Genomic DNA, 25,921 nt, shown 5'->3' on the forward strand with positions numbered 1-25,921 from the left:
TTCTCATTGATGTTGACCTCATTCGGCGCATATTGTGCAATCTGATTGAACACCTACACGTATTCCATGACTGATTTGCCTCCTTGCTTGAGGTCCAGAAACTCCCGCCTTTTGATTTCCATTAACCCCTTGCAGATGTACTAGTCGCGAAAGGCTTAGCGGAACTCCGCCCAAGATACCCAGTGGTTGGAAGCATGCATGGCGAGGTAGTTGGTCCCCACGCGCCAGCGGCACCCTGAAGTTGATGGGCAGCAAAAAACACCATCTCGTGGTCCTCGCATTAGAGAAGCTTGAGCTTCTGCTCAATCGTACGGAGCCAATTGTCTGTGTCGAGTGGGTCCTCAGTATGCAAGAAAGTGGACGGCTGGGTTCGAAGGAAATCCGTGAAGTCATCGTGGCGTGCAGCCCCACCTCCTCCATGAGGGGCTGTGTTGCACACGAGAGCATCGAGGAGCACCGTCTGAGCTTGACGATTCTGCTAAATCTGCATGAGCACATCCTCCTTGCTCGACGGTGGATGCAGTACAGGGTTATTCTATTCGACCCTCAGGAAAATCACCCAAACTGCCACGGGTCCTTATCCTATTGTGACGGTAAGATGAAAGAGAGGTGAAGGTCAAATTCCGACATAGCAAAAGTAGCGTCAGTCGAATATCACTTGCTTGGATCCATAATATCATATATTAGGAAAAATGTATGCAATATGAGAAATAGGGAAATGAAGGCATGCTCGATCCCTATCTACATATTTCTTTCTCGAGTGCATCACTTCTCACAATCATCACCCTACGCGCTACTTTTTCTTTCTCGTGCGAACGGTGCTTGTGCAACTTGCAGAACAAGCGACAATTCATACGTTGTTACCAACGTATTTACTTCTCGTAACATCGCTTTACGTGACATCCCATGTAATCACCACATGGGTAGACGACTATAACTACCATTGTATGGTGGATATTCATACACTATTGTTAACGTATTCACTTCTCATACCATCACCGTACGGGACACACCAGGCTCTTGCCTCGCACTGGTTGATCCTCCGATATTTACTGCTATTTGTATGCATTGATGCAACATGATTCATAAATGATATCATAAAAAGAACAACGAAATGCCGAACAAACAATTACACTTAGGAGCATAGTATAGCAAGTTCGTACATATTAGCAAGAGGAGGTAAAAAAGAAGCTTTAGCGGGTTACCTTAGTGAAGTTGACACATTTCATTAACTCACGTCCTAAGCATTTTTAGGCTACTTTATTAAACAAAGCTCTGATACACGCTGTGAGAAACCGTCCAAATAGTATACTAATTAATCATTAAATTGATTATTTTCTTAATCACAACTATAATGATTAATCAGAATATCATCCCGGTAGTCCTGGTATGTGTTTTGTGCCAAAGATCGGAACACACGCCTCCAACATATACCATCACAACAAAACTTAATAAATAGCAAGTAATTAACATTATATTATAAGTTCTTAAGTATTTACAATTTTAACTCAAGTGTGTAAGCACCTATACCTAACCAACTACACCTTTCTATACAGAGAGCAATATCATAAACATAATTGTGACCAAACCAACATAAACATATATGTGAATAGAACCATCTCAACCACAACCCAACATATCATATCATATCATCCCACATTCGTGACTCTACAACTGCTGCAAATGGACAGAAGCACGCTCATAACCGAGAGCGCATCAATTCAAATTATTTTTAGATCCTTTACCCACGAGACTTAAGGACCATACGGTTTGCATGAACACACAGGTCCATACAATGTGGTACTCATGTCAACCTTTCCTAAGTAAGCTCCGACTGATTGGGACATGCACCTCTAGGTGCGGGGGTTATCTAGAACTACTCTCAGAGCAAATTAGATACCCCTTACAAGCCTATTATGCTGACAACACCCGAGACGTTCAAGCCAAATGATCACAACTACACGAGGTATCCGGCTTATCGTTTCCATATGCGACATGTGGTAAGCACGAAAAGTGCTAAATCTAACTACAACAACGGTCGATGCTTAATCGATTCAGACGGGCCTATGGCATCCAAGACTTCATTCTCAATCCATCCCTAACGCATGTCCAAACCTCGTCTCAACCTCACAACTCATATATCCTAACATCAATATCATTTCCTTTGTTCACAAGTAAATAAGCCCTAAGCTTGCGAACGGGGGTTGAACCACCGCTCGACTTCTACTGATGACTATGCATTACTAAGCATTCCGGTTAACCTTTGAAGTTAGATGTCAACAATATCATACCGAGGTTATAAGGATAAGGATCAACAACAACATCAAGATAGAGGTAATGCAATCAACATAGGTTCTACCCATATAAACCGATATTGGACCCTCTAATCGTGCAAACATACATAAAGCATAATTTATCAAATTCGACTCCATATGATCCAAAGTAGTAGGTTGAGTATGCTTAGATGATTGCCTTGCTCTTCCGATGCTTGCCCGATACTGCCTACACAACACTCACAGAACTTCGGGAGTTCGGTGTCTCCTTCGGTCACACCCGCTTCACGTTCTAACCTTCGTTCTCTAAGAAAGAACGCATGCAATATGATGAATATGAATGAGGTGCAAGATGTATGCTACAAGATGCATAAAAAATGAGGATGCATCATAATAACAACCTAAAAGTGCAAGACATGCAAAAGAACATTGAAGTCTACGATCTAAACAATTCCGGAAAGTTGATAGAATCCGGAAGTTCCGAGTTGAACTTGGAACCTCTGGGTTTCGGAACTTCCGAGTATGAGTCTGAGTATGGGCTCTCGGTTAGTGATTTTTAATTTAACTCGGAAGTTTTGGGTCAAGTCCAAAACTTCCGGATTGGGCCAGAAGGTCCGGGTTTTGTTCCGGGTGAGGGTGCTCAGCTAATCTTGACTCGAGTCAACTTGGAACTTCCGGGTTTTATTTCGGGTGGGGGTGCTTGGCTAATATTGACTCGAGTCAACTCGGAACTTCCGGGTTTGTCAGATTTTTTGGGTGAGGATCCGAGCGAGGGTGCTCGGTTAGAGCTAAACCGAAATACTTGGAACCTTTGGGTTCTGGCTGATTTGAGTCTCGCGACGTTCCGATGGCCGATTCAATTCACATGTTAAATCTATCCCACATAAACATTTGTATGCTCTAGCCCAAGGGTTTTAAACTAAATTTACACTCTAAATCACTAAGGTCTCCAAGTACAATCCAATTCGGGTAACTCGGAACTTCCGGGTTAAGCCCGGAACTTCTGGGTTGTTCCAAAGAAGGTTTTTTTCACAGGGAAAACTTGATTGATTTGATTTGTGAGCTTCACCAATCCAAAGAGAAGCATGTTTGAACTGGCTCAAGGGTTCTAGACCTTACTCACCAACCTAGCAATTCAATTTTCTAGCTCAAACTCATCCAAATTTCTCTCTTGCTCCAAATCATCAAGAACTCGAGGCACTTTGCAACGAAGCTCCAAAACTTGGATTTCGATCAACTAAAACATGCATTCAAGCTAGGGGATCCTAGGGGACTTACCCAAGGTGCTTTGCCGAGGCCGGTGAATGTCGGTTGAATGAGGAAACGGTGGAAAAGCTCGGGGAAGAGAAAAATGCCGATGCTCCTCGTTCTTCAACCAAGAACACCAAAAGACATCAAAATCAGTTCGAATCCTTTGAGAATGTGCAAACAACTTGGACGAATGGGAAGGTTAGGAGCTAAGGATCGCATTGGTACCATATACGTACCTCGGTTTCGTTTCTAGAGGGAGGAATCCGAGGAGAAAGAGAGAAGGAGCTTGAGAGGGAAGAGGAGGGGCAGTAGCTCTGCTGCTCGTGTGGAGTGAGGGTGAGCCTGGGAGAGAGACGGAGAGAGAGAGGGTGGAGTGGTTGGCCACTTGATTGGGCCCTACGTGTTAGAGAAACAAGATATTTTAGTTGCAAATTTTATTCTTTCTCTCCTAAAATTCTTTCTCTCATTTTATTAACTCAACGAGGTGCTCTGGTGCTCCAAAATAAAAGTGCTCAAAATTAGACATTATGCTAAGGATGTATGATTATGTTTAATTACACACTTAGGAGTTTTGGGACATGACAGTGTGTAACAAGGTCAATACTATATACACTTTTACAGAGATGGACCTATAACCGTCTATGATAGGGTTTAAAATCCGTCTGTAATAACTCGTTCTGAGGTAGTAAAGAATTCATGTCAAACTGGTAGTTTGGTTTCCGATTGCTACAAGAAACCAAGAGAAACATTTTTTATTTTTTTTACTTGCAGAAGAATCACTTCAAATGATGTTTCTCACTAAAATCACTTTCTCCTCTCACATACAATCTTCATAAATTCGAATCTGCTGAATTTGCCAAATGATTGTATAAATTAATTCTGATTCACCATAAAAATATTTTAAAGGAAAAACTGAATCCAAAATATTTATAGAAGAATTTAGAATCATACCACTCTTTTTCCAAAATGAACTGTTGACTTTGGTACTTAAAATCTTGGTTACACAAGTAGCAAGTCACGTGAGCCCAACATCAACTTTCATGATAGATTTGACAAATAGAATAGAAGTTAGTACAATTTTTTTCAGAGCCGAGACATTGTGGTCCAGTGTGGTCATCAACGGTTTCCCTTCAGGGGCCAAAATCCCTTCACGACGGGATTTTCGTTCCCTTCAGCACTCCAACGGTTTCCCTTCACGGTTCCCGTCACGACGGGATTCCCAGGGTCATTCCCTTCAGAACGGGATTCTCTCTCCATTCCCTTCGCGATTCCCCTCGAGGGGAAGCTGTTGGAGATGAGAGGAAATAAAGGGAATGAGAACGGGGAAGGGAATCGGGAAGGGAACGAAATGAAGGGAATATGGTTGGAGATGGTCTCGAGCCTAGAAAGCAGAGATGGCCAAATAATCTATTCGAATCGATCTGGTACGGGTTCCATTCGATATGGCCCGACTATAACACGGTCCGAACGGTTCAGCTATTGTAACTAGTTGTGCTGTAGCGGTTCGCGTGCCTCTCCTCGGTTCACGACATGATCCGTCAGTCATCGTGCTGTGCCGGATCGGTCCAGTGAGTACGGTGCCACGAGTAACCCGTCGGCATAGCCAGCTCCAAAAAATAAAAAAAAATAGCTACAAAATTAAAAATATATAGAAAATAGATAAAAAAAAATAGCTACAAAACTAAATATATATATATATATATATAATAGCCGGAGCTATACGTGCCAGACCGGATCATGCCGGGCTATACCGGTCCCGTGCTGGTCTAGGCTGGGCCGTAACCGTGCCGGTCCGACTCAACCGAGCCGTACCGTGCCAGCACGTCGTGCCACGTGCTCGGCCCAGACACGACTCGTAGCCTTATACCATACCTAGACCGTGCCTACAGTATTATATCTCAAACCGAACCAATAGACACGACCCTATTTAAATATCTTTACTGAAAACATCCTTAGAACTATAGCGGAAGATCTGCATAACAGGCCTAACCAACCTGTTATCGGTACAAATTGAACCGTTGTCGTTGGCTTGAGAAACAATGTGCCATGCTGCCTGGACTGGACTATCCAACTGTCATCAAACATAATACTACTACTATGGCAATGCAAGTTTTGAGGATACGTACATAGATCATGTCGCATCAACTTAAACTTTTCTTTTATGTTACAGGTACCCGTGCTGCACTGTCCATCGACAGAGGTACTGTAGTGCCCTCCTGTTTTACTATACGCACTCTTGTGAAGTCAAGGATCCGGATCCAATATGAAGACATCATGGATACACATAGCAAAGAACTTATTTGGTGGGGAACCTCTACCCCATGGTTTGCTCAAAAAAAACTTAAATCTTCAACCCAACACACTGAATGAGATGAGTAGGCGCTATACAACGGATGGCCAATACAAGATTGGTACACATTGTGCAATTTTTCAGAGATATATGATGTAAAATCGTAATTGGAAAGCTACAGCATAAAAGGGAAATGTAAATTCTTGGCATGGACGCTGCTCCGAAATGATTGGTCGAAGCTCAGAACTTGCATTTCCTCCTAAGAGACAGGACGTGCACGAGGGCTCCCCTGTAGGTTCCTTCATTGATCAGCCGGCCGAAGTGCCCCTCCGCCGTACTCATGAACTCGTCCATGTTGATGCCAGCGCCGAAGTGGCGCGCCAGCATCGGCTCGTGCACGGCGCGCATGGTCCTGGCGAAACCCGCCGGGTCGCACGCCGTCACCGCCGCGGTGCCCACCGACGCCGCCGTCTCGTAGGACTCCATCCCGACGATCTTGAACGAGCCCTCCGCGTCCACGATCCCCCGCACCTCCTCGGCGCATGGCTCGTACGCTGGGATGTTGTACGAGTCCAGTTTCGCCGCCTCCAGGAGTCCCTGCATGCCAAGATCAGCGCCCGATTAGTCTCTTGTTGTTTCTTGCACTCGAGCTGTCGAGCATGGATGCAAGAAGCTAGCGAACCCTCGAGGCCATGTCGTTTAGGATGCTGTTGGGGTGGTCGTACATGGCGCAGCCCTCGCTGCAGGGGTCCCTGGCCGACCGTCTCTTGAGGGAAACCAGCACCCAGCCGCCGGCGACGACCTCCACGGCCCGCGACTCGAGGAACAGCGTGAGGTCCCTGCTGAACTGCCGCGTGTACGCATCGATCACCGCGGGTGAGCTCGTCCGGCCGGCGCAGATGTTCCCTCTGTTCACCAGCTCGCCGTGGGCCAGTTCTCTGGGAACTAGGGAGAACCAATGGAGGCTGAAGGAGGAGCAGACCAGGTGCAGGCTCCCCGCCGGGAAGAGCCGGCCGAAGAACGACCCCGGCGCGCCGAAGACAAGGACGTTGCCGGCGTCCAGCTCCCTCCGGCTCTGCTCCCGCCGCAGGAACTCGGGGAGCTGCCTGAAGACGGCGTTGAAGTCGTTGTCGGGGAGGTCGTTAAGGAAGACGTGGAGCTCCGGGCAGGTGGCGCCAGCGGCCGCGCACCTGCGGCGCACGGCGTCGACGGCCGCGGAGACCAAGAACAGCGTGTTGGGCCCGGACGAGCAGCCAAGGTCCGCGATGCCGATGCTCCGCGGCACGGAGGCGGCGTCACGGCACACGTCCGCCACGGCGGCCTCCACCAGTGGGGCGAGCCTCTGCTGCACGCGCCTCTGCGCCCAGAAACATGCATGCAAGCAAGGGTCAACTCAAATCTCAATGCACACAGGAACGTACTCTCCGAAGAGCGAGATGCTGAGCAGGTCAATGCATGCGTGCATGGACGGGCCTGAGGCGTGGAGTTCTTGGCGTAACTGGCGTCCCCTTCTCCTCCGTTCATGTGGGCACCGTGCAACGCCGACGCCGACGCAGGCACCTGCAGCTGCAGCGGCGATGGCGCCATTGCCGAGCTCGTATTCTACACCGGGTTGTCCTGCAGGTAGAAGTACGAGTGAGAGCTAACTGAAGACGGGAGCGAACTAATGATAGCTTGGATTGAGCAGCTGCGTCACGGCTTGGATAAATGATCAAACTTCCACTATTTAATTCTGCCACTGCTAAGAAAACAAAATTAAGCATGAAATTGCCGATTCCGTTCTGCCATGCATGTCACGTGCATCCTCTTCCTTGTCTTTCTCGGCCACACGCTCTTCGTCCCGTTCGCCCCTCGCACGGCAGAGCACTGTAGTTTTACAACGGTCGATACTTTTTTCTTTCTTTCCGGCCTTCACGGCGATCTCGCACTTTTTACTATTATTACAGTGAGTTTGAGCGCATGCCTGGATTGGCCCTGTGCAAAATGGATACCAGACTACCAGAGACGAGAGATAGAGACGCGTGTGATGGGCTCTGTGGTGCCGCGGCTGTGATATGACGGTGTCGGTATTGGATTTGACTTTTTTTTTAGTAAAAAAATTATTTTACTCTCTCGAACTATATCAGTGATTCGGATAACCTTCCGTACTTTTAAGCTATCTATTTTACTTCACGAAGTTTCAATACCGGACCACTAAATCCCTTAAAATAATTTTCCTAAGCGATTTTAATGACATGGACGTCATGTCGCCTGTTTTTTTACCACGTCAAGCCCTCTTTTCTTTTCTTTTCTTTTTCTCTTTTCTCTTCTCTTCTTTCATTCTCTTTCTTTTTTCCTTTCTACACCGAAGCAGAGAGAGAAGGAGGAGGCGGCTTGATCGTGCAGCAGCCGGAGGCGCTCAGGGGGAGGGAATGCCCGAGGTGGGCTCCCCGGAGCTCGGGAAGGGGGATGGCACCTAACGGCGAGGCCGCACCCACGCGCGCGTGAGCTCGTAGCTTGCACGGTGGAGCGAAGCCTAGGGCCGTCGGTGGCCACCCCGCTCCGGCGCTTTCCCGACCGAGGCGACGCACGCACGAGCACCGCCTGGGTGAGGGGAGGTGATGCCCTGACTGAGGGGGCTCAGAGGGAGCCTAAGGTGGGCTGCCCTCGGCGGGAGGCAACAAGCACGATGGCGCCTCGGGCTGGAAGGGAATGGGAAACGGAGGAGGGAGAGGAGGGGCGTGGGTGGCCGGGGGCCTCACGGAGGGAGAGGGCGGCATGGTCAGGGGCGCAACGGAGGTGGTCGGAGCGTGGTCGGCGAAGCAGAGGAGGTCGCGGGGGGTGGTCGCGGTGCGGTGCGATCGTGGTCGGGACGCCATGGGGGTAGTTGGGGCGGTGGCTCAAGGCGGGACAGCACGGGCCAGCGTTGGCGAGGTCTCGGGCTGTTGGGACGGTGGAAGAGATAGCAGAGAGGGGAAGCGGTGCCACAGAGGAAGGAGGCCAGCCAGGTCGCCTTGGCAAAGCGTTGGCTGGCGGCGCAGCCCGCGGGCGAGATCGGCTGGCTGGGCCTACTGAGCGGCGCGGCGCGCTCGTGGTTGCGCATGCTAAGCGGGTTAGCGGGGGAGGTTGCACGGAAGGATGTGTTGGCAGTGACGTCGATGGCACAAGAGCAAAGGAGGGCATGGGCAAGGAGTAGAGGAGAGAGAGTGAGCAGGAAGATGATGAGGTGACCGTCACGTAGCAAAAAACCAGGTGATATGGCGTCGACGTCATCAAAACTGCTTAGGAAAATCACTCTACGAGGTTAAGTGATCCGATATTAAAACTTCGGGGGAGTAAAATGGACGGTTTGAAAGTTCAGGAGTTATCCAGACCACTAGCATAGTTCGAGTGAGTAAAATGGATTTTTTTCCTTTTTTTTAAATGCTATTTATATGTCGTATGATTTTTGGTGGAATGATATCAAATTGCATATGTTGGATTTGCTCAAAGATTTGTGCTCCCTTCTTCTCCGGTGAGCTCTTCTTTTTCGGCGAGCTTCTCTTCTCCGGTGAGACTTAGGGTTAGCGTTAGAGGTTTGGGTTTGGGGGTTAGGGTTTGGATAGGGAACCACTAGGTTTAGAGGTAAGTTTGAGGAAGTGGCTTTCCGGCAGTGGTGGCAAGGTGGTGGAGGATGGCCCGGGTGGGTCAGGCTAGTGACGGGGGCACCTTCCCATCGTAGAGGTTAGTATGGAGGCAGGCTACATCGACAGATCCAACAGTGGGACAGAGGAGGGTGAGGCGATGACATCTCACCGGAGACAAAGTAGAAAGAGAGGGAGGAGGATGCAACTAGAGTTGTTTTCTGCTATTGCTGAAATTAGTTCATGTAAGCAATATGTTGTACATGATATTATTGATGCCGTTCGTGAGAAGGATGTTGAGCCGGAGGCGAAGCAGTCAATGAAGAGCCAGGAATCCTGTAAGGCTTACCAGGAATCCAATAATCTTGAGGATACTTTGTTTGGCAAGCCAATAAGGAATCAGAACCAGGAAAACATGATTCCTTCGATAGTCAGATTCCAGTAATCTTTTTCCGGTAGAAAAGGGTGTCTATCTTAGATTACCAGGGCAATGGAATCATTGTCAAATGCAATTCTTTTATTTCTTTAGAAAAAGTGGCATATAAACTTTGAATCTTGGAGTTTGTGTCTAACATTCTAAATTAAGAAAGACAAAGTTTTCGAATTTAACAAATTTCAGAATTAAATTTTCATGAACTTAGATAATTAAAAATGGACTTCCATTTTCCAAAATTTCAAACCTGTAATCCTGAATCTTCAATTTCAAAAATGATAATTTGACATTCAAAACCCATATTTTAATATTTCTAATTTTCAATTTCAGAATTTATAAGTTCGAAATTCTTATTATCAAACCAAAATTTCAAAATTCAACTTTCGAATTTGAATTTCATAAAATATTAATTTTCAATTTTTATAATTTTAAATTTAGTATTTAAAATAATAAGATTTCCGTTTCTACACACGGAAGCCCACAAACGTCCTAGCAGAGGCTGTGGTGCTGCCCAACCGCGGAAGTCCAGGAGTAGCTCTCACGACCAGGGTTAACCTTACCGATCGGAGCTCGGTTACCGAGCTCCGGCGGTAACCGAGAATTCGCGGTTACCGCGGTAACCGGTCAAAAATTCAAAAAAATCTGGATAAAATTTATTTGGTAAAATTTGAAATTTGGAAGAAAAAATCGCGATTTTAGCCGTTCGGTAACTCGCCGGTTTGGACCGGTTACCGAGCGGGTTTTACGATTTATCAAGCGGTTTTCTCAAATTTTTCGCATTATCGGTAACCGTTCGGTTTTCTCAATTTATCAAGCGGTTTTCTCGATTTTCAGTGAAGTTCAACAAAAAAACCCAAAAATTATCTCAACCTTGTAAAATCAATAACTAATTCATCTGAGCTTCAAATCAAGTGAAACAAATTTTTTTGGTTTCCTTGTGACATGATCTACATGATAAAAGTATTTATACTCATAAAAAAGTTCAAAATTTTCTGTGAGAAATTGTATTTGTTAAACCAAGTAAAATACATAGTTTACTCTTTGCTAATCCAAAAATCATGAAACTAATTTTTTTAGTCTTCTTACATGATCCTATGTCTTTTAAAAATACATGAACTCATGAATTAGTTATTGTAACATGCATGATTGTGTAAATGTGTTGCAACTAGATTAATTCATAATTGACCCATCACACCTCAAAAATTAGTTAAAACACTTTCATTAGCTTATTTATACTATAATTTATGTAGAAAAAATAATAGTTGACATGAAAAAGTTAATTATAGTGCTGTTTCTTAACATATTCACTTTATGCTTGTGAACTTTGTAAAAATCATAGAGAAATTAATAAAACTCTAAATAAAGTGAAATAAAATTTAAAGATTCTCTTAAAATATGTTTTACACAAGAAAAATATGTGTTTGCATGTTACACTTTTCCTTAACATGAGTTAATAACTGAGCCGCACGCTTCAATTTTTTTCATTTTTTTCAAACTTCCTCCCTATAGAATATGATGCAAACGATATTATTTTTGAAAAAAAATTCACAGAAAGTCTTAGAATTGTGTCTAGTTTGTTTTAAGATTTTTTTTGATTTTTTTTATTTTTTAATTTTTTCGAATTTTTTGAATTCAAACTCAGTTACCGTTCGGTTTCTGAAACTGGACCGGACCTACAAGATCGGTAACCGCGATTTTTGGATGGTTACCGTCGCATTTGTGAACCGTGCTCACGACCATGTGGATTGTGGACAAGAGATCCATCATCATCCTGATGGACGAATTGGAGACAGCTGCGACAGCAGATAATATGGACAACGACGCTGCCAGCCACGGCTGTTGTGCACATGAGTCCATCCCCTAGCACAAGTATGGAAGCGCGTAAGCAGACCCTTGCATTACTAGATTCTTTGTCTAGCTAAATATATGGAGGTTGAGGACAAGATAACTATATATGAAGATGGGATGCACTTTTAGATGCACATGGACTGCTTTGGGAGAAAGAAGAAAGGCCACTGTCCTCATCGATGATCAGGTTCCTCATCTTCATGGTTATGACAGTATATACAAGTCTACAAATCTTCTCATTAATATAGAAAAGAAAAAAAAAAGGTCCATATATGCTACTGCTTTGGGTGGTGCATATATGATTAAGCGGGCCAGATTTTAGATCTTCTACAAACGCATAACAATGCAGCATACTATAGTCATAAGCATAAGAACCACGCATAAGGTTCAAAAGAGGATGGGAACATGACAGTGCATGTATCTCTCTTATGGTGGTAAGACTATTTTAATTGAATTATGTCTGAGCTTTATCTCCATTTATACTATAGGGATGTATCTTCTTTCAGATGCTGTTCAAAAAAGATGGATTCCTCAAGATCAAATTTCTTTTGGCATGATCAAGGACAGAAAAGGAGGTATCATATGGTCAAGTGGGAGGTTTTAGCTAGTCCAAAAGAGTATGATAGATTGGGTTTTACTGATACTAGAGTGATGAATGTTTGACTTCTATCTAAATGGATTGTGAAATTGGAAAGAGGTGATGGGGGTCCTGCTTGTGACCTTTTGAGGAAGAAATACCTAGGAGATGGAGGTTTTTCAGTTGTAATAAATCTGGAGGTTCTCAGTTCTGGAAATGTTTGTGTGCTATTAAAAAATATACAGCCTTGGGTCTGGTCTATATTTTGGGGGATGGAAAGAAAATCAGATTTTGGCTTGATGTTTGGTTGGACTCATGTCCTCTTAAGATCAGATTTGAGAGACTTTTTAACATCTGTTTCCAACAAGATGCAACAGTACATCAGGTTCTTGGTTAGGGTTCCACTAATCTCACTTTTAGAAGATCATTTGGCCCTCAGAAAGTGAAAGAATGGAAGATATTACTGTCTGTCACTAGTAGTATTAATCTGTCTGATGAACAAGATTCTGTCATTTGGGCCTTGGATAAAACTGGAAAATTCAGTACCTCTTCTTTGTATAAATATATTACTTTCCCAGGAGTTAGAAATGAGAGGATGATGGAGATCTGGGATTGTTATCTGCCTCTAAAGATTAAGATCTTCTTGTGGTCCCTTCACAAAAATAGGATCTCCTCTGCTGATCAGTTAATTATCAAAGGGTGGAAGGGTGGTGAATGTTACAAACTTTGTGGTGTTAAAGAGACTGCGGACCACATAATATTCCAATGCCCTACTGCTCAGTTTGTTTGGTGTGTTTGCCGTGATGCCTTTCATTGGCTTCATTTGCCAGATTCTCTGATGCTTTTTAGAGAGTTACTCCTTGATGCTAGAAGTTATAAAGCTAATTTGCTTCTTATGTTTCTTCTTGGATCTATTTGTTGGGCTCTTTGGCTAACTCGAAACGATTTTATTTTCCAAAACAAAATTTGCGTTTCCCCTCAGGCGATCATATACAAGGTGATTTCGTTCATGAGGAGGTGGAGGGTGCTGACTAAGGCGGACGATAGGATCCATCTGGATGACATAGTGCAAAAACTCAAGATGAAGGTGGACGATATCCAACAGCAACTTTTGTTAACTTGGATCCCTACTAGGATTGGATAGTGCTTATTCTGGTAGTATATTGTCTGAGTTCTTTTTGTCTAAAGAATGATCGGTAGCTCTTGTCGTAAGTTGTTTTTGAGTTGTTTCTTTGTGGAGCTGTCTGATAGAGGTGGTTCGCACCGGATATTTTTGCTTTTCTGTAAGCAAGATTATTGTTGTGGACTCTATTTTGCTTTCTATAAAGCGGGGCCAAGCCTTTGGACTAAATAAGAACCACGCATATATAGCAAATACAGCTATGTTTTCAATTAGAGGAAAGATAATACAATTGCATTTTTTTTTCGAATCTAGCTGCGGAATAATTGTGCTGGTTATTCTGTTAGTTTGTTTGAACCATGGAAGTTGATTTGAAGTGTTAGTTATCAAAAAAAATTAGGAAAAAACGGGATTGATTACTCGAGTCTCAAGAAAAAAACTACCTAAGGATTTGAATCCTCCGAAATTAACGTGAAAATCCTAATATAAATAATTAGGGTCCTGCATATGTCGGCCTGGCATGTCTAATTGGTTGGACCGCTTCTGTCGGCATAGCAAAAGAAGAGGATCTGAAGTCGTGCTGTTACACGACGACTTACGCATGTTTATCTTGTTGAGAATGTATAGTAACGGAAAGAACAGACTTGCGTGTTTGTGTGGAGCAACTGAACACGGCAGGTTTTGCCTACGATAACCAGTGAGCGTGGGTGCCCAACAGGTTTTGCGTGAATCCAGTCGTCTATACTCTGATCCACCGACTAGCCCACGCCGGACGCGCAAAGAAGCAGGTCGACGCGGCGGCGCCTGTGCCGGCGCTGGGGACTCCGTTCGATCATGTCGGTGTTCATGCACGCGGACGCGGCGGACGTGGCGCTGATGGTGCTGGGCCTGGTGGGCGCCATAGGCGACGGCATGTCGACGCCCCTGCGGCTCCTCATCGCCTGCCGCATCGCCAACGACCTCGGCAGTGGCCCCGACCTCCTCCAGGAGTTCACCTCCAGGATCAATGCGGTACGCGGCACGCACCAATATAGTTAATCCATCACTGACGTGTGAACTAATCCTCCCAATTCGCTCCATCTCGACCAGAACGTGACCAACATTGTCTTCTTGGCGTGCGCATCCTGGGTCATGGCGTTCCTAGGTACTGCAATGGCGTACCATGCATGCGTTAGTTCATTTAATTGTTGCGTCCGAGTGTTTGACACGTACGACGTTTCTGATACAATGCGTGCGATGCAGAGGGTTATTGCTGGGCACGGACGGCGGAGCGGCAGGCGTCACGGATGCGAGCGCGGTACCTGCGGGCGGTGCTCCGGCAGGACGTGGAGTACTTCGACCTCAAGGCGGGCTCGTCGTCGGAGGTGGTCACCAGCGTGTCCAACGACAGCCTCGTCGTGCAGGACGCGCTGGGCGAGAAGGTGCCCAACTTCGTGATGAATGTCGCCATGTTCGCCGGCAGCTACGCCGTTGGGTTCACGCTTCTGTGGCGGCTCACGCTTGTGGCGCTGCCGTCCGTACTGCTGCTCGTCATTCCCGGGTTCACGTATAGCCGCGTCATCACTGGCCTCGCGCGACGGATCAGGGAGCAGTACGCGCGCCCAGGCGCCATCGCCGAGCAGGCCGTGTCGTCGGTGCGCACCGCGTACTCGTTCGTGGCGGAGAGGAGCACCATGGCGCGGTTCTCCGCCGCGCTCGAGAAGTCGGCACGGCTCGGGATCAAGCAGGGGCTCACCAAGGGCATCGCCCTCGGCAGCAACGGCATCGTCTTCGCCATCTATGCCTTCAACATCTGGTACGGCAGCCGCCTCGTCATGTACCACGGCTACCCGGGCGGCACCGTCTTCATGGTCTCCTCCCTCATTATCATTGGCGGCGTGTACGTAGCACTACCTAGCTACACGACTGAAACTCCGTGCTTTGTTCACCGTAATAATTAAGCTGCTGGTAGATACTTAGAGACGAAGACGTTAACGATGCAGGTCGCTGGGATCGGCGCTGTCGAACGTCAAGTACTTCTCGGAGGCCACCGCGGCGGCGGAGAGGATCCTTGAAATGATACAACGGGTGCCCAAGATCGATTCGGAGAGCGACGCCGGCGACGAGCTGACCAGCGTCGCCGGCGCGGTGGAGTTCAAGAACGTCGAGTTCTGCTACCCATCGCGAAAGGAGAGCCCTGTTTTCGCTTGCTTCAGCCTGCGCGTGCCGGCGGGGCGAACGGTGGCGCTGGTTGGTGGCAGCGGGTCGGGGAAGTCGACGGTGATCGCGCTGCTGGAGCGGTTCTACGACCCGTCGGCCGGGGAGGTGGTGCTAGACGGCGTGGACATCCGGCGGCTGCGTCTCAAATGGCTGCGCGCGCAGATGGGGCTCGTCGGCCAGGAGCCCGCGATGTTTGCGACGTCGGTGCGGGAGAACATACTGTTCGGCAAGGAGAATGCGACGGCGGAGGAGGTCATCGCCGCAGCAAAAGCGGCCAACGCCCACAACTTCATATCGCAGCTGCCGCAGGGCTACGACACGCAGGTACCTTAGCATCTTCTATGTATTCTCTTAATATTTAAGAGGAAAAGGAACCACCATATTCATTCTCAATACTACAAAATTACTATATTAATCTAGAAAAAATTATAGATCACTTGTTATTATGACTATTTAACGATTTAAATTTAACTAAAGAGTGTGTATCAAATACGATTAATAATTAAATAATTTCGGAATTAAAAGATATGAAAGATTAGCATTTCAATTTTCATACGGATTAAAAAGCAAAATATCTAAACAAAGAGTCTAAATAAAATAAAATAAATAATAACATGAGCTAATTATTAATTTAAAGTTATCGTGATAAAATATTATAGCAAGACTAATTATGCTATTAACATGAGCCACTTTGCTAGTTCGTATTATCAGATTTTTTTTTCCCGATGATCGTATTATATTAATAGTTTAGACCGATCATTCTGGTTCTTTTAGTCCAAGGACACGCAGCTAACTTGGCATTCTTATTATGTACTCTATTTTTTATGGAAACTTTTTTGGGAGCATATTTTTTTATTCGGAACTTAATCTGTGTATGTTCATTAATCATAACTTTCAAGTTCCTATCTTTATTTGATTTGTGGAAATCTTAAATTCACATTGATAGAACGGGCATGTTTATTTATTGAGTATATTTCGTAAAACTACAAATAGTTTAATAAAATTGTCGTAAAACTACAAATTTAAACAATAATTTCACAAAACTGCAGATTTAGCGCTGATTTTATCGCAAAACTACAAATTCTAGAGAAGTTATTCTCAGCCCCGTTACCATGACGACCGGGCCTCGTTTGCAGTCTCACAGTAACTGCCAGCTCATGAAACAGGTCGTCCAGGAGCTCATGAAACTATAGATTCTTGACAAAATTATCGTAAATCGTGAAATTATATATTTAAACAACAGCTTCATAAAACTACAAATTTAGTGTCGATTTTATCGTAGAACTATAGATTCTATAGCAGACATGTTAACCTGACGAATGGGCCCCGCTTGCAGTCACATAAACTCCCGAACAGTCTGTTTCATGAGCTGATAGTTGCTATGAGACTGCAAGTGGGGTCCAGTCGTTATGGTAACGGGGTTGGGAATAACTCCTCTAGAATCTGTAGTTTTGCGATAAAATCGACACTAAATCTGTATTTTTTAAAATTGTTGCTTAAATATGTAGTTTTGCGATAATTTTACCAAAGTATATGTACTTCTGCGATAAAATCAACATTAATCTGTAATTTTGTAAAACTATTGCTTAAATCTATAGTTTTGCGATAATTTTATCAAAATATTTATAGTTTTGCAAAATTTACTCTTATTTATTTAATTTGCACGTAAACACTTAAATTAATATTTCCTATATATCTATAAGTGGTATTAACTAGAATTTCATTTTTTAGTATCTAGTCGAAAGTAACATATTCATAACTTAGGTTTTGGTTCTCAATGTATGTCATAGGCCTGATCAGTGAGCATTTCAATCTGAGATTTGTTTGTTTATCTGATATAATAATTTGGATATCAAGTTTCTTGGTATAGTTTTATATCAGTATTTCAGAGTTGAGAGCATTATTTGAAACTCATAGAGCACATATGTGACGCCCGTTTAAAAGCTCCAGCCCAGCCCAAACTTCCGCCCGAGTTTCGGCCCAGCTCGTCCCCGCGCGCGCGTCGCTAACCAGAGGGGCCCGCCTGTCGGCACCGTCCTCTCCACCGCGCCGCCCCGCCCCGCCCCGTATCCAAACCGACCCCGAAGCTGCCGCGCGCCGAATCCGAGTACGCCGCGCCGCCCGCCTTTCGCGCTGCTCCTGCGCAACCGACACGCCTGGCTCGCCTATAAAGCGACCCCACAGCGCGCCGCCGCCTCATCTGCCCCAATTGCCGAGAAAACCCGAGCAGCGCCATAGCCGCCGCCGCCGTGCTCACCGAGCCAATCCACCGCTCCCGAACCTCCCCGCCGCGTCCGAGCTCGCCGCCAGCATCACCGGAGCGTGAGGAGCCCGTTTTGCCACTCGCCGAAGCTTCTCCGCCGTCGGACTGAGCTCGCACCGAACGCCGGTAAGCGCCGCCGCCCTTTCACCGTGGTCAGCCGTCACCGTTCATCCTCGCGGTCGATTGATGCCTCCTCTGTCTTCGTGTGCCTCCCAGGAAGCCGTCCCGACCGCCGATTGAGCCGCCCCGTCACCGCAGCAGCGTTTTCGCCGAGTTCCGACCGCCGCCGCCCGCCATTGCCGTCGCCAGAAGCTCCCCGACCGTTGATAAGCCCTTAGTGAGAACCCCCTTGCACCCCTCTTCATTTTTTCACCGCTCGCCGTAGGTTCTAGTGGTCCGTAGCGTGGTTTAGCGTGTCTCCGGCGAACCTCCGACGAGATCCGAGGCGGCGCCGCCGTTTTCCGATGAGTTATGTTCTGGTAGTTGGATGGAATCCGATGAGTTATGTTCTGTCACACCAACTACCAGATTCACCAGATACCCCATATCCGGCTACCGACTCATCGGGAGTACCACCACCCGACTACCCAAAACCAACCCTTAAGGTTCCCATCTAATCCTGAAGAAGTCCAAGCCGCTCTTGACTGTGAGCACGGCTGATCGATCAGTTTGTTTACTCTGCAGAGTTTGCACACTTTACCCACGAGTCGTGATTCCCTTTTTGCCTTACACTTCCGGGGTGTATGGCCGGGGTCTCACTACAAGGCTGTTACAAAGTATCTCCACATCTATAAGCACCCACTGAGGTTTCACAACTAACAGGGATTCCATCTACTGCAGAGGCCCCCTCTTGTGCCACTGAACCAACCATTGGTGCGTACAGGATGTGAAGAACACTAATTACTTAGCCAGGCCGTACCCATATAGGCCTCATGGTTGTGCTATTTTGCCAGGTTACAGGCTCCAAGAACCGGTCCTTAGGATCCCACACAGGAACGTACACAAACCCTGCTGTGTAGCTCCACCACATACTAGCCATCCAGTTGGGATCCCTAAATTCAAGTTACTACAAGATTATCAATTCTCCCAAGTACTTGTTTCATAGTTATTAATCAAAGTTCATAATAATTCTAATCCCTGACTGCACTAGCATGACTATCCTTTTACATGACCCAAAAACCCCAAAAGAGGCTACAAGGAATGGCCACACAAATTCTAGTAAACCCTATTCATTGGATTTCAAAATTAGACAAGCATGCAACTAAGGAAAAGTAAACTATAATGATCTATGGTGAAATCAAGGTGATCAAGGACACTTGCCTTCGTAAGTTGGCTGCTTGGAATCTTCAAAAACTTGGTCCTGAATGCTGGCACTCTGCTCTCCTCCTAAAGCTGAAGCACACACCAGAAAGAAATAACAAAACAGCTAAATACATCACACTAAACAGGAGAAACTAACTCTAAAAAGGCTATGAACGGAAAGTACACGCTGCTACGATCTCGGGAGCGCGAAAATCACCTAAATCGGAGTTCGTATGGAAAAGTTACACTAATTCTACTCTATAGGGGCTTTTCTGAAAGATTGAATGGACTAAATTGTAAAAACAGAAAGTTCTAGGGGCTTATGTGCAAAGTTTAGGGACCTAAACATAATTATCCTAAAATCCAGGGGCCTAATTGTAATTATCCAGAACTATCTAAGGGCCTTTATGTAAAAACAGTGAAGCCTAGGGGTCTCCCTGTAAATTTCCCTAATTTCAGAGAATAGGTGGAATTATTTTTATACTGAAAATCCTAATTAATGCGCAAGGCTGACGTCACTGGCTGACTGGGCATCCAGGGTTGACTTGGCTCTGCCACGCAGGACAGGAACACCCACGTGGCGCGCTGACGTGGCTCGGTTGCTGACTGGATTAAAGAGGGACACGTGGCGCAATCTGGACGGCTAGCGAAGGGGTATTCTGCGATCTAATCGGGGGCGCTCAAAATAGATCCGACGGCTGAGATGGTTTGGGGGGGGGGGGGGGGAACAGGCCGGCGGCGGTCGGAAAATGGCGGCGCCGCCTCGGATCTCGTCGGAGGTTCGCCGGAGACACGCTAAACCACGCTACGGACCACTAGAACCTACGGCGAGCGGTGAAAAAATGAAGAGGGGTGCAAGGGGGTTCTCACTGAGGGCTTATCAACGGCCGGGGAGCTTCTGGCGACGGTCGGCGACGGCAATGGCGGGCGGCGGCGGTCGGAACTCGGCGAAAACGCTGCTGCGGTGACGGGGCGGCTCAATCGACGGTCGGGACGGCTTCCTGGGAGGCACACGAAGACAGAGGAGGCATCAATCGACCGCGAGGATGAACGGTGACGGCTGACCACGGTGAAAGGGCGGCGGCGCTTACCGGCGTTCGGTGCGAGCTCAGTCCGACGGCGGAGAAGCTTCGGCGAGTGGCAAAACGGGCTCCTCACGCTCCGGCGATGCTGGCGGCGAGCTCGGACGCGGCGGGGAGGTTCGGGCGCGTGGATTGGCTCGGTGAGCACGGCGGCGGCGGCTATGGCGCTGCTCGGGTTTTCTCGGCAATTGGGGCAGATGAGGCGGCGGCGCGCTGTGGGGTCGCTTTATAGGCGAGCCAGGCGTGTCGGTTGCGCAAGAGCAGCGCGAAAGGCGGGCGGCGCGGCGGGCTCGGATTCGGCGCGCGGCAGCTTCGGGGTCGGTTTGGATACGAGGCGGGGCGGGGCGGCGCGGTGGAGAGGACGGTGCCGACAGGCGGGCCCCTCTGGTCAGCGACGCGCGCGCGGGGACGAGCTGGGCCGAAACTCGGGCGGAAGTTTGGGCTGGGCCGGAGCTTTTAAACGGGCGTCACAACATAATTTGATACTACAGTTCTAGACTCCGTCCACCCCGTCAAGCCCACTATAGGCAGATAGCAATGAGGTAATAAGCATAAGAATAAAGCAATTCTATGGACAATCTGCGATATCATATTAGATGGGGGTGTATGTAATATGTTGATATCGTCGGAATCTCGATTTGCGATATCGATATTAATCATGTCAAATAAAAACAAACAGGTGGGTGAGCGTGGTGTACAAATGTCTGGAGGGCAGAAGCAAAGGATTGCTATTGCGAGAGCAATCCTGAAGTCACCCAAGATCCTCCTCCTCGACGAAGCCACGAGCGCACTGGACTCGGCGTCTGAGCGCGTCGTGCAGGAGGCGCTTGACGTGGCCTCCATGGGCCGGACTGCGATTGTCGTCGCACATCGCCTCTCCACTATCCGGAATGCTGATACTATAGCCGTCATGCAGTCTGGTGCAGTCCAGGAGCAGGGCTCCCACAGCGAGCTCATTGCCAGGAATGGCCTGTACTCATCTCTCGTCCATCTTCAGCAGACCTGCAGAGGTCCAATCGAGGGCAATGAGGTTATTGGCGAAACCTGTCGTGCATCTCCTACTGTGGGGCAATGCAGCAGCAACACGACGAGCAAGATGTGCTCTTCGGTTAGCAGGTCAAGCCCGGCACGGTCCATGGGTGATGCAGGAGATGGTGACGGCGCCGTGGAGCCGAAGCCTCCTGCTGTGCCATCCTTCAGAAGGTTGCTTCTCCTGAATGCGCCAGAGTGGAAGCATGCACTGGTGGGGAGCTTCAGCGCGTTCCTGTCTGGGGCCATCCAGCCTGTTTATGCATATGGCATGGGGAGCATGTTCTCCGTCTACTACTTGACAGATCATGAGGAGATCAAGGACAAGACAAGGATGTACGCGCTCGTCTTTCTCGCTCTGGTGGTGCTCTCATTCTTGCTCAGCATCGGGCAGCATTATAGCTTCGGTGCCATGGGGGAATACCTGACCAAGAGGGTCAGGGAACGAATGCTTGAAAAAATCCTCACTTTTGAGATCGAGTGGTTCGACCATGGCGACAACTCCAGTGGCGCCATATGCTCTCGGCTTGCCAAGGACGCCAACATCGTAAGTACACAGACAAATACTAAACCTTATATATACCTGATCATATATACTTGGAAATCAAAAGACGAATCATATATACCTACCTGATCATACATACTAATATATATTTGTGTTGCAGGTGCGGTCACTCGTTGGTGACCGAGTGGCTCTGGTGATCCAGACGGTTTCTGTGGTGTTCATTGCTTGCACAATGGGTATCGCCATTGCTTGGCGCTTGGCCCTTGTTACGATAGCAATGCAGCCGCTTATCGTTGCTTGCTTCTACGCTCGCCGTGTCTTACTAAAGAGCATGTCCATGAAATCAATACAGGCGCAGGCCGAGACTAGCAAGCTAGCTGCCGACGCCGTCTCCAACCTCCGCACCATCACCGCCTTCTCATCCCAGGACCGCATCCTACGCCTCTTCGGCCAAGCGCAGGACGGGCCACGCAAGGAAAGCATCCGGCAGTCATGGTTCGCAGGCTTCGGCCTCGGCACCTCTGTGAGCGTTATGGTATTCTCATGGGCCCTCAGCTTTTGGTACGGTGGCAAGCTCATGGCTGAGCGACGCATCACCGCCGAGGCAGTCTTCCAAACCACCATGATCCTAGTTATCACAGGGCGTGTCATTGCAGATGCGTGTAGCATGACAGCAGACCTTGCCAAGGGTGCCGATGCGGTCGCTTCGGTGTTCGCTATTCTTGACCGCGAGACGAAGATCGACCCTGACAGTCCCGAGGGGTACAAACCCGAGAAGCTCACAGGGGAGGTGGAGATTATAGGAGTCGATTTCGCGTATCCGTCGAGGCCAGATGTGATCATCTTCAAAGGATTCTCCTTGAGCATAATGCCAGGCAAGTCAACAGCGCTAGTTGGGCACAGTGGCTCCGGCAAGTCAACCATCATCGGGCTTATAGAGCGGTTCTATGACCCGCTCAGGGGAGTGGTGAGTATCGATGGTAGAGACATGAAAACATATAATCTGCGAGCCCTACGACGACAGATCGGGCTGGTCAGCCAGGAGCCAACGCTGTTCTCCGGCACCATCAGAGAGAACATCATGTACGGCTTGGAGACGGCGAGCGCGGCAGAGGTCGAGGACGCGGCGAGGTCCGCCAACGCGCACGACTTCATCGGCGGCCTCAAGGACGGGTACGACACATGGTGCGGCGACCGGGGCGTTCAGCTGTCCGGAGGGCAGAAGCAGCGCGTCGCGATCGCCCGCGCCATCCTCAAGAACCCAGCCATCCTGCTGCTGGACGAAGCTACAAGCGCGCTGGACAGCCAGTCGGAGAAGGCGGTGCAGGAGGCGCTCGACCGGGTGATGGTTGGCCGGACGAGCGTGGTGGTGGCGCACAGGCTCAGCACCATCCAGAGCTGTGACATGATCGCTGTGCTTGAGAGAGGAGCCGTCGTGGAGAAGGGCACGCATGCGTCCCTCATGGCCAAGGGTCCCTCTGGGACGTACTTTGGGCTGGTCAGTTTGCAGCAGGGAGGCAACCAGCATTGAGATATTTGCACTTTCAGATCTGCAGCCCACTCAGATGAGCCACCATTTTAATTTACCTGCAACTGCAAGCAGGGAGTCTAAATGCAGAGCAGAGCAGGAGCCGACCTTCGTACGAGGTGCCGGTATTCAGAAGATGCCATTGGCGCATTTTGGCTCGATCACCAACTGTAAGTTGGCTCCACTGCACTCACTCGTATGAAATTAGGAGCAGCTGCCAACGTCTTCTGGAGCTAAGGGAGAAGCTACTACTCATCCAATTTCTGATTAGAAGTCTATCTGATCATCCGATGGTAACTGTAATTTCCATGGAAACTAGTCGGACAATAAAATGAGATTTTTTTAGAGATGAGTAGCCTTGTGATATTTATGATATTGAGAAACCAAATTGAAATGTGTATTAGTTCATATGTGATGAGTAATTAATATGTGTGTTAATTTGGTTTGATGATTTTTAGATTATATGAGCATATATATGTACTATAATTATGATCATGATTAATTAAAGTTGTAGAGGAAATATGGTTGGTGTGTTTGTTTCTGAGTCCAGAAAAATTGTACACATCAGATGATCCGACGCTGAAATTTTATGTGCGTCGGATGATCTGACGCCTGGGAAGACTACACGTCGAAGCATTTCAACTCAGAAGAAAAAGTTGAAGTGCATGTCGGATAGTCCGGCGATGCACACAGTGAATACCGGAATATTTCTTGTAGAGAGGTTGCAAATAAGCTCTGGTGGATTTATATACACCGGATGGTCCGATGATGAAAGATGTGAACACCGGATAATACACCGGACTATTTATTACAGAGAGATTGTAAAATGGTTGTCTAGTGGATACGAACTCGCTAGATGATTCAGCCCTCAGGAGGTGTGGACGCCGGATCATCCGATATTTATGATTTTTTCTGGGATGTGTCTTAAGCTGAGGATTTCGATTTAGAACTAACTAGAGATGGTTTGGAGATATGTGTTTGCTTATTTTGTGTTGGATAGGTGATGGATGCAACTCGACAGCCAACGGCGGGATGATCGGGGTCAAGCGTGGTGCTTGGAGCCAAACGATCATGGAGGTGGGGCAGAGTCAAGGGTGATCCTAATTATGTACATGGAGGTCAAGCAAAGAATTAAAGAGAACGGTATTTTGGGAATAGGGAAGCTTAAGAGTTAAGCTACCTTTCTAGGCCTATAAATAGAGGGGTAGGATTGTGTGAGATGGTTGAGCCAACCATTTAAACATTAGGAGATAGGTTTTATAGGAAAGGAAATAAGAGCTTAACCTTTATAATAGGTGAGAGCTTTTTGTGAGAAAAAATACTTTGTAATTTATCAAAAGAGAGTGTTTCTCTGAGCTTAATGAAGAGAGTGTTTTTGACTATGCTTGAGTTCATCTTCTTCTAGTCTCTTGTTTTTGGCTCCCGTGTTTTGGTGTAAGTTTTTTGGTGTTTTCTTGTTGATTTTCGTTTTTCTTGAGAGTTGTACCTTTTATGTCATGTAAGAGGTGTTCTTTCTGTTGCTAGAGAGTTAATCTTCTCATATGAATTGATCATGAAACATCTCAACCCTCTGCATCTATCAACTTGAAAAAAAAAATCTCTTTTTGGTGGTTAGTTCTCTTATGTTTAGAAGTTTTTCTCCTGGTTGATTGCTTTCTTGCGTTATGAATTTTGATATGATCTTAAATGGAACATAGAGTTCTTATCCATCGAAGATGAGCGTTAGTTTTGGAAGTCTTACAATATATTTTGGTCTCTCATGCTTCCACATGTGTATTTGAGGTGCATTGGATTAAATAATAGGAGAAGATCATCAATTTTGTAAAAAATTTATTTAAGTACCTATTCATCTCCCTCTAATCATCATTCTCGGTCCTACAGATATTGAGCAGGTTGCTTAATTGGCAAAGAGCCTAAGGTCCGATTTGTTTTCTACTTCTGGTTCCGCTTCTGCAGCTATCAGAAGCCAGAAGCCAGAACAAATGAGGTTCTAAAGAAATGGCTTCTGGAGAAACCAGAAGCCTGCTTCTGAGGAAAACGAACTAAAGTTGAGAAGCTCACTGAGATATGCTTTTCTGAAAAGCTATGTGCTGAGAAGTCAAAAAATTATTGTAGAAGCCAACAATCTATTTTCAAAAGTAGTTTTTTAGACAAGCTAAAAGCACAGCTTTTTAGAAAAACCAAAAACAGAAACTCAAGCAAACATGCTCTAAAACTGATAGCTTTAGCACTGCAATTTTCACTTGGGCAAAACAACAAATAGTTATCCATACAACATTCTGATCTTGGTGCTGTGTTGTGCTTATAGCACCAAACCATGAATCAAGCATGTATAATTGACATATTATATGTAGAGTAAAGATGCTATGACACTCCTGTCAAATTTGTTCGAGACGAGCGCAACGAAGCGTGCCATTCTGTCTAGTTCAACTTGTCCGTCACCGTGCACTTCACCTCTAACCTTGATGGAGTCATGGAGAGTGTACGTGGGCGTGACAGTGGTGACAGACTGGATCGATGTGCCCTTGCGGGGATTGCTTAGCGTCGGCGTCAAGTTCGGGCCTGACTACGTGCCTCAGTTCGCCGCGGGAGGGCCGACGTGCTTGTCAGCTCACTCCG

At 47.0% G+C, this 25,921-nt stretch overlaps 2 protein-coding genes across 3 annotated transcripts; one reads left to right on the forward strand and one right to left on the reverse strand.

Annotated features, from left to right (window-relative positions):
- Window positions 1-6,054: 6,054 nt before the first annotated feature.
- LOC133917905 (probable methyltransferase TCM_000168) lies at window positions 6,055-7,401 on the reverse strand. The gene is made up of 3 exons (XM_062361727.1): window positions 7,288-7,401; window positions 6,497-7,171; window positions 6,055-6,411 (listed from the first exon to the last, which is right to left on the reverse strand). The coding sequence occupies exons 1-3, from the start codon at window positions 7,399-7,401 to the stop codon at window positions 6,055-6,057; spliced, it is 1,146 nt and encodes a 381-aa protein (XP_062217711.1).
- A 4,531-nt stretch (window positions 7,402-11,932) lies between these two features.
- LOC133917544 (putative multidrug resistance protein) lies at window positions 11,933-23,305 on the forward strand. Of its 2 annotated transcripts, none has more exons than XM_062361424.1 (7): window positions 11,933-11,958; window positions 14,219-14,405; window positions 14,484-14,538; window positions 14,637-15,273; window positions 15,377-15,917; window positions 20,920-21,816; window positions 21,935-23,305. In XM_062361424.1, exons 2-7 carry the CDS (start codon window positions 14,229-14,231, stop codon window positions 23,303-23,305), a joined length of 3,678 nt encoding a protein of 1,225 aa, XP_062217408.1. In that variant the 5' UTR covers window positions 11,933-11,958; window positions 14,219-14,228. The 2 variants fall into 2 exon arrangements, with proteins under 2 accessions (XP_062217408.1, XP_062217410.1); XM_062361426.1 differs by lacking the exon at window positions 11,933-11,958 and adding an exon at window positions 14,029-14,047 and having other exon boundaries at window positions 14,218-14,405.
- The last annotated feature ends 2,616 nt before the right edge of the window (window positions 23,306-25,921 follow it).

The sequence above is a fragment of the Phragmites australis genome, chromosome 5 (genome assembly GCF_958298935.1).
Source record: "Phragmites australis chromosome 5, lpPhrAust1.1, whole genome shotgun sequence".
Classification (NCBI taxonomy): Eukaryota; Viridiplantae; Streptophyta; class Magnoliopsida; order Poales; family Poaceae; genus Phragmites; species Phragmites australis.

What these genes read in the sequence shown, in the direction of transcription:
- LOC133917905 (XM_062361727.1), bottom strand. Translation starts at nt 7,401, where the DNA reads ATGGCGCCATCGCCGCTGCAGCTGCAGGTGCCTGCGTCGGCGTCGGCG. An exon ending in CCAAGAACTCCACGCCTCAG is followed by an intron (nt 7,172 to 7,287) that starts GCCCGTCCATGC and finishes TTCTGGGCGCAG; the next exon opens with AGGCGCGTGCAGCAGAGGCT. An exon ending in TAAACGACATGGCCTCGAGG is followed by an intron (nt 6,412 to 6,496) that starts GTTCGCTAGCTT and finishes CTTGGCATGCAG; the next exon opens with GGACTCCTGGAGGCGGCGAA.
- LOC133917544 (XM_062361424.1), top strand. Translation starts at nt 14,229, where the DNA reads ATGTCGGTGTTCATGCACGCGGACGCGGCGGACGTGGCGCTGATGGTG. An exon ending in CGCAGGGCTACGACACGCAG is followed by an intron (nt 15,918 to 20,919) that starts GTACCTTAGCAT and finishes AAAAACAAACAG; the next exon opens with GTGGGTGAGCGTGGTGTACA. An exon ending in TTGCCAAGGACGCCAACATC is followed by an intron (nt 21,817 to 21,934) that starts GTAAGTACACAG and finishes TTTGTGTTGCAG; the next exon opens with GTGCGGTCACTCGTTGGTGA.